Here is a 17,683-nt window from a genome sequence, read left to right as displayed (position 1 = left end):
ATCCTCTCTCCAGTCTATCATGAATGCTGCTGCCAGACTTATCCACCTTACCAACTTGTCTGCCAACCCTCTCCTCCAATCCCTACACTGGCTCCCAATCACCCAGCGAATTAAATTCAAAATACTAACCACAACATACAAAGCCATTCACAACTCTGCTCCCAGCTACATCACCAATCTTGTCTCCAAATATCACCCAAATCATCCTCTCCGCTCTTCTCAAGACCTCCTACTCTCAAGCCCTCTCATCTCCTCCTCTCATGCTCGTCTTCAGGATTTCTTCAGAGCCTCTCCCATCCTCTGGAACTCGCTACCTCCACCTGTCCGGGTATCCCCTACTCTTGCTACCTTCAGGCGATCCCTGAAAACCATTCTCTTCAGGAAAGCCTATAACGTCTCTAACTAATCTTTTACCACTTCCATCAGCTCATTCCCCACAGTTACAACCTTTTGTACCACCTGGCCCACCCTATTAGATTGTAAGCTCTTCTGAGCAGGGCCCTCTTAATCCTCTTGTATCTTATTGTATTATAACTGTATTGCCCCCCTTTTATATTGTAAAGTGCTGCGTAAACTGTTGGCGCTATATAAATCCTGTATAATAATAATAATAATCAGTGCTATAAAAATGCACTGATCAATGTAAAAATAACACTGGCAGGGAAGGGGTTAACACTAACACACCGATCAAGGGGTTATGTGTGTTCCCTCAGAATGTTCTAACTGTAGGGGGGACGGGCTTACTGAAAGATGACAGCGATCACTGCTCCTGATCACTGGGAGCAGTAGATCTGTCATGTCACTAGGCAGAACAGGGAAATGCCTTGTTTACATGGGCAGTTCCCCATTCTGCTTCTCCTCGCCGCAATTGTGGGCCAGCGCCAGCGCCAGCTCCCGCGCCAGCTATCCTGCTTTTACAGACTGACGTACAGGTACGTCAGTTTGTGCAGGGGAGCCGACCTGCCGCCGTATATCTGCGTGAGCAGGTCGGCAAGTGGTTAAATCAGCCTATTTCAACCAGGGCCCAAAATTGTATACAAGCCAGTGGGGGAAAGAAGCCTGGCTTTTAGTTACACAAAGCAACAGGTTTTCATTGTGCACCATTACAACCTTCCAGCCACCAGCATCCTAACATCCAATGATGTCAGTTGATAAGGAGGATGCCAGGGCGCCTGCACAGCATCCATTCTCCCTCTCCTGCCCTTCTCTGTCAGCACTGGGGTCACATTAGTTGTGAGGGAGAGAATCTGAAGGAGAAAAGAAACACTGGTACATTAATCAATACCAGTGTGCAATGGTGTATTTGCTTTGGAAGAATAAAATCACCTCTAATGCTGGGTGTCCTACATGTGTGGATGTTGCTGCCTTTTGTAAACCTATTTGTTTTTTTTTTTTTACAATTCTGAATGGGGCACCTCAAGATTGGGCATATTTGTAAAGGGCACTTTGACTGAAAAAAGGTTGAGAAACACTGGTTTAAATTATGTAAATTTCCTCCGTTAAAAATATTATTTTTGGGTGTAGCATGCAGAGTGTGAAAAATTATACGTACCACTGGCTGTTTTGTTGCTAGAAACAGTCTGCTCAGTAATTTTGGTGACCTGATAACAAAAAGCTTAGATTAACCATGATTTTACAGTTGGACAACTAAATATATACTGGCTATTGATCAAAAACAAAAGAAAATTCCTTCAGATTAAAAACAGATGAGTATATACAATTTAAAACCTTTGTTCTTTTACTTGAAGGAGGCTTTAAAAATGTAAAACTCTTAAATAGTATTGTCTTGGAGACCAATAGGAAGATTTAGAGCAAAACTACTTTGTAAATATACCCCCAAAAAAACTTTTTGGGTCAAGCAGGCCTTTAAGAGAGTGCCCTTCTCTTTAGGTATTTAAAACAAGCATGAGACCACATGGACTTTGCTGAACCAAAACACACTTGCCTATGGGTAGCACTGTTTACGTCAAATGGCCTTCATCAGTACAAGAATGGTGGTTATGGTCAGCATGTGAAGCACAAAAGATATCACTTCACTATAGCACACAGTAACACAGGCATTAAAGGGGATGTCCAGGAATTGTAGTTCTAATTATACTGTATGCTGGCTACAGCAAGCTTTTACCATTTAGATTTTTACTCTGAATGTTAAGTATCTGTTTTTTTTTGTTTGTTTTACCATTTACATTTTTACTCTGACAGTAGAGATTCATTCTGCTACACAGCAGCTGCTCTGCCCATCCCTCCGCCCAGCTGTCAATTCACAGAATGCTTTGTATTTTGTAAACAGGTTCACATAATACAAAACCTTCCTTGATTGGGCAAGAGGCAAGGAGGAGCTGACAGCACAGCTGCAAGCGACTCTGCAGTTCTTGTATTGGAGACAGTGTCAGAGCACTGGAAATATAGTAAGAGCTGTACTCCTGTGGTTCAGTAAAAATGTAAATGGTAAATAAAAGATACGTCCATGAGGTGGTATAGACCTTGGTTGCACTTAACTTTCTATAAGCCAGCAGATTTTTAAAAATGCTGCGATCCCTGAATGCTCACTTGGAAATATATGCAAATAACCTTTTAAAAAGGAGAAAAGGCTTCTGGACGTCCCTGTAACATGTTATACTAAAAATAATGGCTCATCTTTAAGCTGAAACAGTGATAAGGCCTTTTGGTTGCTTGAAACATGTCAGAGGAACATAGTTAGGAGGAGTTCAGGCATTTCTACCTTCTGATCTGTTTAAGCTAGCCTGGATGAGCTTGTTTGAATGTCGGCATCTGATCTGCGCTTTGGACTACAGGGGGAAGCTTCAAAGTGCTTTGAGCAGCGCCCCAAGTTTTTGTATATGGGTCATCTATGGGCTGCCTTACTTTTTCTGACTTAAGCTTAAGAGCCTAGAGTCAGAAGTCTCCTAAAATCAAACAGCTGTTGCCCTCTCACATCATCTCCGGGCTTTTGATTAAATAAACTAAAAGTGCCCTACGTAAAGATGATTGTAAGCAAATAAGGGGTTATGTTATTTAGTAAATATAAATTATTTGGAAAATGCATTTTTTTAATATAGTGTATATGTACAATTAGAATAATTTAAGACTGTATTGTGACTGGTTCTCTATAGGCTTCCACATATTCCTCTGTTCCCAGGCTCTCCAATTCTGTGAGAAAGCTACCTTAAAAGGAGGAACTTTACTCTTATCTTTTTTGCACATAACCTAAAATGTTGCCAATGTTGAGGGCGTCATACCCCCCTCCCTGCTGAAAAGCATATGGCCTGGTATAGTTCCAAAAGGGGGGCTGCATGCTGGCTGTCCTACCTTTCTGGGTCAGGACAGCCAGCCAGGTTTAGTTTGAACTGCAAGGGGAACCCTGCGCAGTTTTGTAACATTGTACTGTTTTGTAACCTTATGTGCAGCTTTAGACATCCCCAAACATGTTTTGTAAAGTGGTTATACACCTTAGTCATGAAATCTGAACAAAGCACATATCTGTAGTGTTTATTTGTCTCTCTCCAAAGCTCTAAGTGTCGTTTCTCAATGGTGCTTCATTCCTCTTATCAGCATTTGTCGCTTCTGACACGAGATAAAATGGTGATGAGGAGGAAAGCTCAGCACACAGCTTGTCTATTCACAACAGAGCTCTGCATCATTCCTTCATCGTGTGTGAAGTGGGTGTATCCCTTTCCTCCAATCAGCTATCATGCACTGTACAAGAGCTCTAACCGCAGCTCCCTGCCCCCTCCTCCGTGCTACTGACAGATGCAGAAGGATCTTCAGAACTGTATGTAGATAAGTGACGACTGCAGATAAACAAGTGAACCATATGTGGGTGGATTAGTTTCCCCTTTGTGGATCATCCGAGGCCAGTCACTTCACTGGTATATGAGAGGGTTTACAACCACTTTAAAGAATTTGTGTACTTTTAGTGTTGCTCTTTAAACCGCATGAAAAGACCTTCTCTCCACTGAATCTAAAAAAACTCCCTTGTGAGCATTTCATCTGTGCATTTATCTGTTTTTAACCTGGTGTTCAGCTTTAAAATGTGTTTTTATGAACAGCCATGCTATTTAGTCTTTATTTGATTTTTATCATTATAACTGTTTATAATTTACCTCTTTTGACATCTTCACTGGTGACTCTGTTCTGCTCTTATTTGATACAGAGTCATTATTTCCTTTAATTGTATTATCCTTCTCATCCCTTTCAACCTCTTCCTCATCTTCTTCTTCAGCTTCCTCCTCATCAAATGCCTCTTCTTCCTCTTCCTCATCTTCATCTTCCTCTTCCTCAGACTCATCTTTATACTCCTATTTTACAAAGTAATGCACAAATCCATGTTAAGCCATAATACTGGAGCATGCAAGTTCACTTAAAAACAATTTTACAAGGTATTCAAATGCCATTCATTTTTTTTTTTTATTTAGCAGTGAAAGTGAACAAGTCACAACTGGGCTAATGCAGGACTCTAAATATTCAGTCTTAAAATGGTTAAGTTGGCATTACACTAGTAAAATTTTATTTGAAATATTTAATTTAAAAAAAGTTTGTTTGATTCTCCAATTAGTGGGGTCCAATTGATGGTTGTTTGGGAAATTACATTTATTCCAAATTCTAATGTTAAGTGCAAAACAAATGTCTGTGCGAACATTCATTATGAAATGCACTAGTGCAGGGATATGCAATTAGCGGACCTCCAGCTGCTGCAAAACTACAAGTCCCATCATGCCTCTGGCTCTGGGTTTCATGCTTGTGGCTATCAGAGTCTTGCTCTGCATCATGGGACTTGTAGTTCTGCAACAGCTGGAGGTCCGCTAATTGCATATCCCTGCACTAGTGCATGGAGATCTTTAGAATTGCACAGAATTATTTATTATGTTCCCCAATGCAGGCAAAATGAGAATGATCAAATACATTGTTTGCAATAGGACTTGTTTCGACTACACTGCAATGAGTGTTCCCTTGCGTCTTGCCTTTAAAAAAGCATCAGAATACATCTGAAAATGCATGGTAATGCAACATGGGTTAACACAACATTTTTCAGTGCATCTGGCAAGATGGAACCCCTACAGTGCCCAGTAAATGGATTCTGAAAAGCTCCAAATTCAATCAGTTATAGTTTAGTGTTTTGTCACATTGTATTTTTATACGGTATTGCAGATTTTATGAAATAAGCTTAAAGTACAAGTTCATGTTTTAAGAGTAAATCCCAGGGGGGTGGTTTGGTGTCCCCACCTCCTTTTATCAAGCTCCCACCTAGACCTCAGATGCAGCACAGTCCTGCATGGCTGTCCACTGTGCCTGTTCTGCAGTATGCAGGCAGGACTACAAGTACTACAGAAATAAATGGTACAGTTAAGACCCCTCTCCAATTCATTTTATGGCACTTGTAGTTACACCTGCACACTGATTAGTAAAAGAGAGCAGGACAGTGCCGCATATCATGTCTGTGTGGGGACACAATAGATAGGGGGTGGGGGTACTCTACAGGGCTTTTTATTATAACATGAACTTGTACTGTATAAGTGAAAAAGATATACTGTATACGTCTGTGTATATAGTGTGTGTATATATATATATATATATATATATATATATATATATATATATATACATATATACACCTTACTTTTATAAAGCTGGCTATTTCAATACAAAATGTTACATGTAAAATGTACTGGTTAGTTCTCGGCGTTGCCCAAAAACGATAAAGTCCAACCAAGATGATACTTACAGGAGCTCGTGTTGAGGCAAAAAGAAAATAACCAAGAATAATGCAGAAATATAGTCATCAAGAACATACAATGCCGAAATAGACAAACATATTCTTGCAGCTTTACATTTTCAAAAGATCAGATATTTATTTCTCACAGCAGGAATGGTGGACAAAGGTATACAAATCAAACCTTGAACCATTCCAGTGTCAAACAATGCATTTAGATATCAAGATCCAGATACCAACTAACAAGTGTGTTTATTTGTGTGAAACATAAAAAATAGTCAAAATTAAGGAGATTAAATAAAAGCATTTAGGTAATAAATTCACTGTAGGCAGGCTATAATTTGAATCAGAATTACCTGTGTTCTCTGGTCCAGCTATTAAAAACACTGTGCCATGCATAACCACCTCTATATCTGCACTCTGATCTGTGTGGCGGAGATTTATTATTAACTCGTACGCATACAAGGCACGTGAAGCAAAACTGCAGCATGATTTTAGATGTTTAAATCTATCGGTATGGGTTCTTCGGTTTGGCAGATCAATGTATTAGATGCAGAGTGCAGAGTAGAATCAGATTAAAGGGTTAGTTTATCTTTACAAAAACTGCTTATGCAGGTAAAGGGTGTTGAAAAGAACAAACTGCAGCTTTAACTAAAGTTGAATAATGCCCTTGCTATAGGTGTAGGCCATTTACATGTAACCCTGTGCCTTTGAGGAGTGGGCTCCCTCCAGGCAAACCTGCCCTTAAGTTATCCACTACTATATATGCTCTAACTTGGAGACTCTCAAAAATATAGAATTAGGACTGCAGTATACAGAGCAGCCTTGGTATAGGCACTGCTTTTGATGTGCATTGCCCCCTTCCATGTGGACCTTACTGCAAAGGCTAGTTATAAATTGGGATGGTTGTCATATTTTTGTATAGCTTATTTTCTGGATTTGGCATGGGGACTCATTGGATGCCTTCAGCTGCCATTGTGCTCTTGCTAGGCGTCCAATGGGTCCTTGTGCCTTTAAGGAGGAGTGGGCATCCTCCAGGTAAACCTACCATCATTTTATCCACTGCTATATATGCTCCAACTTGGAGACTCTCAAAAATATAGCGTTAGTACCGCAGTATACAGAGAAGCCTTGGCGTAGGCACTGTGACTTCCACATAGATTTGCAATATTTGCAAATGTGTGTAACTAAAACCTCTGGGCCTCACTTAGCAATGTCCTGGGAGCATTCCAGTCAGGCTTCAGAAGGTACGTAAATGATCTACCTATAGCAAGGGCATTATTCCACTTAAGTAAGAGCTGCATAGTTTGTTTTTTATCTACAGATGCCCCTTATCTGCATCTGCAGTTTTTTGGTAAAGGAGATTTAAGCCTTGTTCCCAATTCAGTTCAGCTACTCATCTCAATAGTCGGCTTGTTTTTGAAACTACATTCTACAGCAGGGAGGCCCTCCAGCTGTTACAGGACTACAAGTCCCATCATGCCTCTGCCTGAGGGAGCCATGCTTGTAACTGTCAGCCTTGCAATGCCTCATGGGACTTGTAGTTTTGCAACAGCTGAAGGGCCACCAGTTTGAGACCCCTGTACCACAGGGGTGTTCTTTTGCTCCACCACTTAATTCTCTCCCTTTAATAGGCATGGTCATATCTGATGTCCCTACAACTTCCTGTCCTAGCATGTTTTGCCAAGTAGTGAAGAAAATAATAATAAAACCCAATACAAGCACTTTCAAAAATAAAGAAATGGCAACATGCACATTTCTTTCTTAATGGGCTCCTTTAGGCTTCATATATAATCATAACAGACTTTGGATGCAGGGATTTCTCTTTTCACACTGCCATGGCCTGGTTCTACAGTACAATTTTTATCTGCAGTGCATGATCGGAGTGCTATAGCTTGTTTGTTAAAAAGGTACAGCTACCCTTTAACAGCACTAAAAGTAAAACATAAGGAACCTGTGTTTAAGCCTTTCGTTTATATTTTCATTTTCCCTATCTGACAATGATGGGGTTGTTGAATGTAGTTATAAAAAGACATTTTGTAGCTCGAGTATCAAGCATCAATTTCCATTTTTCTTTGCAGGCTCCTGATTGGTAAATGAATAGTTTAGTGCTAGTTTGGCACCACTGTTGCAAACTATCTTCTCACAGACATTCTACTTTGACTTTTCACAATAATAACCAGTCTCACTGAAAGGGAAACATCATTCACTGGTGCATATGATAGCAGGAACTCTAAATACAAACCTGCCATCTCCTTAATCGGTGAATCTTTATACAGCATTTACATCTATAACTGTTAAAATTTTATTTCTATTACGTTTTGAAACATTTCATACAAAAGGTTATAAGATTTGAGGGCATAAGCCGTCTGTCATCCTTTTAGCTTACCAAGTTGCTTCAAACCATCTGGTTTTCTTAACAAAAATGGGTCTACCAGATGTCCACAACAAAACAAGGCTATAGTGTAAGGAGCCTTTGACATTTAGACAGGCATATTTGCTGTTGTTTTTAACATTAAAAAAGAAAGCAGCTAGATTGCAATACATTACAGAATGATATAAAAAGCACAATGTGCTCTATGAAACCCTTTACTAAGGATTTGTGCACATGCATATATTTGCTGTTCGGCTGGAGCAAACCCACTGGTAAAGGGTGCTGCATCATCACGAAAGAACGGATGTCATAGACCTCTTTCTAGAAATGCTAGTTGTCTGGTAAATGGCCTCAATGTTTTCTTTCTTTACTGACCTGGAACAAGTATTCAGGAAGTAAAGTCATAAGCTCCTGGCCAGCATTTTTGTTCTGGGCCAGTGACAAAGGAAGTGTTAAAGCCACTGGTTCTTTCTGATTGTCAGGAGACTAATATTTTGAGGAGAGTTTTACAATAGCAGTCTACACATTTCTCTCTGATAGGTTTCTTTTCATTTAAATCTAAACAAACAGTAGAGCAACTCATGTGGATCACATCACACACAGTAAACACTCATTCTTGCCCACATACATATAATAATACTACATACTCTTAGGCCTTTCATACACATTATAAGAAGCATGAACATATACTGTAAAGATAATAAAACTGTGCTTATAGTGATATTAACCACTTCAGCCCTGGAAGGTTTTACCCCCTTCCTGACCAGAGCACTTTTTACAATATGGCACTGCGTCGCTTTAACTGGTAGTTGCGCGGTCATGCAATGCCGTACCCAAACGAAATTTGCGTCCTTTTTTTTCCCCCACAAATAGAGCTTTCTTTTGGTGCTATTTGATCACCTCTGTAGTTTTTATTTTTTGCGTTATAAACAAAAAATAGTAATTAAAAAAAAAAACATTTTTTTTTTACTTTTTGCTATAATAAATATCCCCCAAAATGTTTTTAAAAAATAAATTTCTTCATCAGTTTAGCCCAATATATATTCTTCTACATATTTTTGGTAAAAAAAAAAAAAAAAAAAAAAAAATAAAAATAAAAATTGCAATAAGCGTATATTGATTGGTTTGGGCAAAAGTTATAGTGTCTACAAACTATGGAAAAGATTTATGGCATTTTTATGGCATTTTTTTTTTTTTTTTAACTAGTAATGGCGGTGATCTGCGATTTTTAGCGGTATTGCGAATGACAGATCAGACACTTTTTGACACATTTTTGGGACCACTGACATTTATACAGCAATAAGTGCTATAAAAATGCACTGATTACTGTGTAAATGTCACTGGTAGGGACTAGGCAATCAAGGGGTTAAATGTGTGTTCTAACTGTATGGGGATTGGACTGAGTAGGGGAGGAGACATATCGCTGTTCCTACATAGTAGGAACAAACAACATATCTCCTCTCCTCTGACAGCACAGGGATTTACATAGTAGGAACAAACAACGTATCTCCTCTCCTCTGACAGCACAGGGATTTGTGCATCTACACACACAGTGCTGGCGCTCGTGCACACGATCGCGTGTGGCCGGCAGCGATCGCAACCCCCCCGCCGCGCAGCAGCTCTTAGAGGAAACCCAGTACAGGTACAGGGTTTCGCGCAGGGGAGCCATTCTGCCCCCGTAAATAGACGTGAGCCACTCGGGAACCGGTTAAAGGCTTTTTTTTAAAAATAACAAACATGTTATACTGCAGTGGTTTTGCACAGAGCAGCCCTGATCCACCTCTTCTCGGGTCCCTTCTCCTGGCCCCTTCCTCCTGCTGAGTGCCCCAGAGCAAACAGCTTGCAATGGGGGCACCCAAGCAGGTTAGCGCCTGAGCTAAAGCTCTATGTGTCCATTCACACAGAGCTGCGGCTCGGCCCCTCTCCTTCCTGATTGGCACAGTGGCTGTGATTGACAGCAGTGGGAGACAATTTTACATGTATTTATAATGTTTTTTTTATATCTACACACAAATGTATTGTCTTTCATTTCTATTTTAAACTGAATGGGTTGTTTTTACAAGGTGATAATTTACAATCACTTTAATATTGGATTCAAAATTGAAAAAAAAAAAAAACTATACAAATAAGCTAGTCATTTCGGTTTTTATTCAAAGCTTTGTCATTTTAAATGGTTGACATTCACTTCAAAGCTCAAAATTCTTGCTTTCAGAAAATTAATATATTAATTTATTAGCATAAATACATTCAGACAGTTCATTTAACTCTTACAATGAACAATACAAACAAAAGAAAAATGAAACATACATACAAAGAAGAAATAATAGCAAGGCAAAACATATAAACTGAAGCGTTAGATGATGGAAAAGAAAAAAAGGCAAGAATATATATATATATATATATATAGCACCAGCTGAAAAAATATGTTCCATAGTTTTGGTCAGGCATGTCAGCCTTGTTTTTTGTGGGCTGCATACACCTTTAAAGCCCTAGGTCTGTTTAAGGGATTTGTGAATAAGACTTAACTGTTCAATGGCTTATTAAGCCTACGCTTCCTTTTACAATATTGCAGAGAAGTAATTTAGAAAGTGTTTTCTGGCACCATTATTATGGATATAGGTAGTACTTTGCAGCATTTAAAATTTTGGGGGGGGTTTGGCCCATTGCAAAGTAATTCTGTTCAATTTGCCCATTTGTTTCACTTTAATTTGACATACTAAGTCTGCTTCACTGCTTTTAATACATAGTACCCAATTCTGCTAAAGTGCAAATCTTTAACAGAGTAGGACTTAACCTGAAGTAAGTCCATCACATACCTGAATAAATCAAAACGAAATAACTAAAATATGAACAAGCAAATATTGCCTTTAGTGAAAAACAAAAATCAAAACAATCAGTAAATTTCTAAATACAAACAGGTGAAATTATATGTAAATCTCAATTTCTTTTAGTGTCAAGTTTGCCTGCACCTTCCTCTGCCTTGTAAGCTTTCTTATGAATCAGTGGGTGCTAACCAAAGGTTTACTACCTTATTAAAGTGCAAGTGTGTGTGTGTTCTGCGTGGTCTCTTGTCTTACTTCCAAACCACTCAATGCAAAAATGAACCTGACCTGAAAAAAAAATATATCACTAGATTCCCCCATCAACACAGTTGGGGGAAGGGGTGCACGAGGAGCCGCCCCTGCCGAGAGAACACAGTGATTACTGTGAGCGGCTATAGCCGCTGGCAATAATTGCATGGTAAAAAGCTGATATGTTGATTGTACCCAAGTCGATCAATGAATGCACGTGGGTACAATCAGCCAGCCTATAGATTGATCAAATCTTGGCCAGTCCCTGTGGAACCAGCTGAGATTCAATCCATCTATGGCTGGCTTAACCCTGTACAGTAAATTAGAGGCCCAAAAAAGTACAGAACATACAGATACATAGATGTCAGGGTCAAAAAGAGGTCTCTCTCTCTTTCTTTCTCTATTCTGCATGAGGCACTGTCTACTAAATAACCCATACTTGAAGGAAAAAAAACTACTCAGATTTTACTATACTAACATTCAGTATTAAAAAGAAATGAGTAAACAAAAAGAAGAATAATGTCAATATTAGCTTATCTTTTAACTTGAACAGTAGAAGTGTTTCTTATACAGCCTCTGGCAATGGGTGTACAAATATCCCCAAGTAATAGGGTTTTTTGTATTGTTTCCGAGGATTGACAACAGATAAAAAAAGCATTAAAAAACAAACAAAAAAAACAGGGAGAGGTAATAGTGGTGCACTGATGCACAGTTAATATAAGATTTTGACACCCTACTAAAGCAGACCTAATGTTTAAAGTGGAATTCCAGCTTACACCTAACTAGCTTTAAAACTATCACTCCCTCCTTCTAACACCTATGCTAACTAACATGTGTAAGAAAGATACATTTATACATCTATATTTTTAGCTTGCTCTGGTCCAGTCATGTGATCTCCCCTGTGTCAACCAGTGGCGGCTGCAGGGGAGAGGAGAGAGTGCTCTGATGGATAGTAATGTCTGGAGCAGTGAGGTCTCCCATAGACTTCAATGACCCATCCACTGTCAGCGCTCCCACCCTTTCAGGTGGGCTTGAAAATTTGTAAGTATAGCTATATCTATCTATCTTTCTTACACAGGTTAGTTAGCATAGGTGTTAGAAGGGGGAGGGGCAGTTTAACCCCTTCATGTCAACACATACCTTAATACCCAGACCCAATTTTACACATTACTATAACTGTACATATCATTGCAACTACTTAGTGTATCTAGGCAGATTATACCTTGTTTTTTTCAGGACAGAATGGACTTTCATTTGGTGGTAAATGGTAATGGATAGCCCTGGATTTAGTTTTTTTTATAAAAAGGAAAACTTGCCAAAACAAAAAAAAAAAAAAGTATTTTTTTTTTTTAATTTTAGCCTTAAATTTTTATGCCATTACCATGACCTAAAACCAGAAATACCTGCAAAATAAATTCCCCTACTCCTGACAGTTGCGGAGATACCACATAAGAGTGAAGAGTGTATCTTTTCCTCCTCACTAGAGAAGTCTGTTGTTTCTCCTCTCTACATGGACATGCTACAAAATGATCACTGTGGTAGCCATTCGCAGGTTATCACAGCGATCATGTGATCGAGAGCCAGTTGTCAATTGTTACTAGAGACCAAGAGCTGAGACAGAGAGCTTGGGCTCAGTTCTGAGAGTGCGCTTCCAGCACAGAGGAACACATATGTGGCACCCAAGATTAAAGCTAACTTCTGGGATGCTGCTTATATGTGTTACCAAGTCATAAAGGTGTTAAAGGCTAGTTAGGTGTAAGCTGGAATTCCACTTTAAGTGATGTGCAAATAAAGTACTTACAGATATTTACTATGTCTCAAAGATCACAGCACTCCTCCTTGACACACTGCATATAAGCAGGAGCTCAGAGATTTTTTTTTTTTTATTTTAAATGGAAGATATTTACTAACAGCATTAAACTTGTTTTTGATGTATATTTTGACACACAGGTCTGTTTAAGGCCTCATGCACAAGAGCTTACGAAGATAAGCAGCATTTTTTTTCTACCTGAATTTTACAGAAAGAATTACTCTAATGTTACTATATGTATGCGGGTTTATGTGCGTATGGCATATGAGCATAAATGCATTCTACTGGCCATAATATTAATTTATTCTGGGCATTGCAATATATTTTTGTGCATAAACACACGTGTTTTTTTGCGCCTTTGATGTACTTTTTTTTGCCTGTATATGCTCCTCTTCAAATACGCATGTAAACACCTATGTGTACATGGCTACATTGGCCAATATACAGGTGCTTTTACAGGCATATTAAAAAAAACAAAAAAAACATTGAAAGTCCGTATAAGCTGTGTTTTAAGTTCATGTGCATGAGGCCTTAAAGGGGTGGAGTAAAACAGAATACACAATTTAAAAAAAATATTAAATCAGAAAGATTACCAGTAAAAAGAAGAGAAAGCGTACTACAAAAGAACATTGGTAGAAACAGGTCACCTGGTGTTTTTTGTGCTCTTCCTGAACTACTGTCCTGCCTGTCATTTGTTTATAGCAGACTTCTAGTACTGAGGTACAATAAGTTCCCCTACCCTAATTTTCTCCTATGTGTCATATACTTCACACAGAGCAAATTGTCTTTCTAAACCAAGTCAGTTCGGGGCAGATATCACCAAAGTGTAAACCTCCAGCTTCTTATGCCGCGTACACAAGGTCAGAATTTCCGACAACAAATGTTCAATGTGAGCTTGTTGTCAGAAATTCCGACCGTGTGTAGGCTCCATCGGACATTTGTTGTCGGAATTTCCATCAACAAATGTTTGAGAGCTGGTTCTCAAATTTTCCCACAACAAAACTTGTTGGCGGAAATTCCGAGCGTGTGTACTCAATTCCCATGCACAAAATTCCACGCATGCTCGGAATCAAGCAGAAGAGCCACACTGGCTATTAAACTTCATTTTTCTCGGCTCGTCGGACATCTTGTACCTCACCGCGTTCTTGACGTTCAGAATTTCCGACAACATTTGTGCGACCGTGTGTATGCAAGACAAGTTTGAGCCAACATCCGTCGGAAAAAAATACATGGTTTTGTCGTTGGAATGTCTGATTTTGCTTTAAGGTAAACAATCCATTTCTCCCTACTTCATTCTCTAATTATTCTGCTTAAAAACGAATACAGTACGAGTGCAATCACTGGTTGGCCCTAAAGAAAAACATATTGATGAAGCGGGGTGGGGCTGTAAAACCCAACCATGTAGATTTCTGTGCTCGGCTGAGCAAGTAATAGAAAAAGATACTAGTGATTACATTCAACTGTATCTGCCTGAAACAAACATGCCAGGAAATTGTGGATTTTAACATTACAATATATTAAGAAGATATCAAAATCATATATATATATATTATAAATATATAATAATGCTATTCACACTGTATCAACAATCAATGCTGTACAGGAGTTCAAACCTACCCTGTCAAATAACTATAGTCAGTAGGTTTATATTTACTAATTTCCAGCAATTTAAAATGAAGCTTACCACATATTAAAACAACTGTCAACATTATTTTAGTGTCAAATATTGTGGTAAAATATTGTCCCAAAACTGGGTTGAGGGGTCCAGATTTTTCAATTTTGCGGTCTTTTCAGATTTTGTAGATTCATATTCCTCAAGCTCATGTTTCTTAATATTTTTAACATTCTTTTTTTGTTTATCGGTTTGTTTTGTAGTTTTAGTGGATTGAATCTTTTTCTCATTGGCCTTCTTTTCCATCTCCATTTTTCCCTTTTCTGTTTTTTTGTCTTTGCCTTTCTTTACATTGTCTTCCTCCTCATCTTCTTCCTCCTCATTGTCCCCCTCTTCCTCCTCCTCTTCCTCTGCTTCTTCCTCTTCTTCTTCCTCCTCGTCTGCTTCTTCCTCCTCATTTTCTCCTTCTTCCGCTTCCTCCTCATTTTCTCCTTCCTCCTCCTCCTCCTCCTCCTCATTTTCTCCTTCCTCCTCATTTTCTCCTTCCTCCTCCTCCTCATTTTCTCCTTCCTCCTCCTCCTCCTCATTTTCTCCTTCCTCCTCCTCCTCCTCATTTTCTCCTTCCTCCTCCTCCTCCTCATTTTCTCCTTCCTCCTCCTCCTCCTCATTTTCTCCTTCCTCCTCCTCCTCCTCATTTTCTCCTTCCTCCTCCTCCTCCTCATTTTCTCCTTCCTCCTCCTCCTCCTCATTTTCTCCTTCCTCCTCCTCCTCCTCATTTTCTCCTTCCTCCTCCTCCTCCTCATTTTCTCCTTCCTCCTCCTCCTCATTTTCCCCTTCCTCCTCCTCCCCATTTTCCCCTTCCTCCTCCTCCCCATTTTCCCCTTCTTTCTCCTCCCCATTTTCCCCTTCTTTCTCCTCCCCATTTTCCCCTTCTTTCTCCTCCCCATTTTCCCCTTCCTCCTCCTCCTCATTTTCCCCTTCCTCCTCCTCCTCATTTTCCCCTTCCTCCTCCTGCTCATTTTCCCCTTCCTCCTCCTGCTCATTTTCCCCTTCCTCCTCCTCTTCTCCTTCTTCCGCTTCTTTTGCATTCTCCTCCTCCTTATTTTCTCCTTCTGCATCCTCCTCATTTTTTTCTTCTTCTGCTTCCTCCTCTTCTGCTTTTCCCCCCTCCTCTTCACCTTCTTCTGCTTCATCATCTTTTTCTTCCTCCTTTTCCACTTCTGCATTTTCCCCCTCCTCTGCTTCTTCTTCTTTATCATCTTCCCCCTCTGACGTGTCTTCATCTTTTTCCACTTCTGCTTTTTCTTCTTCTTCCTCCTCCTCTACTTCTTCCTCTTCTGCTTCATTCGTGGCTTCTACTTCTTTTTTCGCTTTGTCCATTGTTTCTTTTTCCACATCTTCCTGTTCCTCTTCTTCTTCCAAATCATCATCTTCAGTCAGACAGCTTTCTTTATTTTCACTGTCTTCTTCCTTCTTGCTTGATTCTGCCATCTTGCCATTTTGCAAGACTGAATCTTCTAGACTTTCTTTTTGTTTAACAATAAGTATTTTATCTTCTTTTTTCTTGCTATTATATGTAGGTATTCCATGTTCATTTGAATTCTCAGTACTACCCCCACTATGCTCCTCTTTCTTAAAACACTCCACTCTGCCACCCTTAGATTTTTTACCATTCAGGTGTGCTTCATTCTCACTAAGTTGGCTTGAAATATCCTCTATTAAAGAAACACCCTGTCTAAATGTCTGATCTGTCAAATTGTCTGAGCTGGAAGAAGAGGACGACGTATTTCCAGCTGTACTAGTGAATTTGTACTCATTTCTACCACTGATCATTTGCTGTCTACTAATACTATCATGGCTTTGGACACGGATGATTCTGGGGGTCTTATCATAATGCTTATTGTTTTTGGATTTTGCTATGCTATCTGATTCACTACATACAAATGATGTGGCACCAGCCTTACTCTTTGTTCTATATGCCATACTAGTCTTTGATTTTTGCTTCTTAGTTCTACTTTGGGTCTGAGAATGGCTTACACTAGTTTCCTTCTCTGTACTATCTTTTTCCAATGAACTGAATTGCTCTTGACTGGCAAAATACTTTGATTTGCCAGCTTCTGAGGCTTTTCTAAATTTTTCCTGGATACCCCTTTTCATAGTGTGTGTGTGTGCCTCTGCACCAGTAATTTCAGATTCCTTGCTGTAGGATCTAATTGACTTGTTCTGAAGAGGCAGCGATGAAAGAGATCTGCTACTCTCCTTTGTCTTGACCTTACCATCAGCTTTCAGTTCCACATTTTTAATGTTCTTCTACTCCACCAGAGAGGCAAAATAATGAAGAAAGAATGGAAAACGTAAAAAATTATGAAACAAAAAACAGAAAGCAACACACACAAAAAGAATGAGACAAAGAAAAAAGAAAAAAAAAAAACAAGCAGAAAATTGACAAAGCATTCACATATACAAAGAGTTAAACAAAATAATCCTAAAATTGGGGAAATTGAAGAAGTCCAGGCATTTTTAACAACGTCATAATATATGCTTACAGTTGCCATGGAACTGTATCAACTTGAGTGCGATGCAAGAATTTCTATTGTAATTCTCAGATTGCACATGTTTGTTGTGATGATGGGCATGTTCTTGTTGTAAATGCTTAAAAACTTGAGCCTAAAATGTAAAACCTTTTTTTTTTAAATAAAAAGCTATTTTAACTAATAATGCACATCACCTTTGAAGAAAAACAATATTTATGAAGTCTACCTAGGAACCAGTGTAAATTCCTTCTGTTAATCTTTATAGTGTAGATAGGAAAGTAAAAGCAGAAACCTAACAAATTCTAGGAACAACATCTGCAAGTGATGCTAAGGATTCAATGAGATTCCTAAGGGAGAGGAACAAAATTGTTACTTTAACTTTAGCAAATGCTAAACACAAAATGGTAGACACAATAATTATTACAATATTTATTTTTAAAACCTGAAGGCATATAATATCTGGGAGAATGTCTCCTACCTTTCTTTTCTGAACTGGAGAAAAAGTACTGACACCAGTTGTTGTGCTCATGACATGGGTCTACAACACAGACATAAAAAAATTAATTAGCATG

At 39.0% G+C, this 17,683-nt stretch overlaps 2 protein-coding genes across 2 annotated transcripts in view; both read right to left on the bottom strand.

Annotated features, from left to right (window-relative positions):
- The window catches only part of RPGR (retinitis pigmentosa GTPase regulator), a 196,397-nt gene that overhangs the window by 33,432 nt on the left and 145,282 nt on the right, over nt 1–17,683 (bottom strand). The window contains exons 13-15 of the mRNA XM_073616341.1: nt 17,590–17,649; nt 4,104–4,298; nt 1,553–1,601 (exon numbers count right to left, since the gene is read on the bottom strand). Of these exons, the coding sequence (XP_073472442.1) occupies nt 1,553–1,601; nt 4,104–4,298; nt 17,590–17,649 (304 nt within the window). The remainder of the gene's footprint in view (nt 1–1,552; nt 1,602–4,103; nt 4,299–17,589; nt 17,650–17,683) is intronic.
- LOC141128811 (uncharacterized) lies at nt 9,933–17,545 on the bottom strand. The gene has a single exon (XM_073616342.1). The coding sequence runs from the start codon at nt 16,732–16,734 to the stop codon at nt 14,674–14,676; it is 2,061 nt and encodes a 686-aa protein (XP_073472443.1). The 5' UTR covers nt 16,735–17,545; the 3' UTR covers nt 9,933–14,673.

This window comes from Aquarana catesbeiana, linkage group LG02 (genome assembly GCF_042186555.1).
Source record: "Aquarana catesbeiana isolate 2022-GZ linkage group LG02, ASM4218655v1, whole genome shotgun sequence".
Lineage (NCBI taxonomy): Eukaryota > Metazoa > Chordata > Amphibia > Anura > Ranidae > Aquarana > Aquarana catesbeiana.
This window is presented reverse-complemented; position numbering and strand designations above follow the sequence as displayed.

Bases quoted from the DNA above. Each gene is read 5' to 3' on its own strand.
- LOC141128811 (XM_073616342.1), bottom strand. From the start codon at position 16,734: ATGAAAAGGGGTATCCAGGAAAAATTTAGAAAAGCCTCAGAAGCTGGC.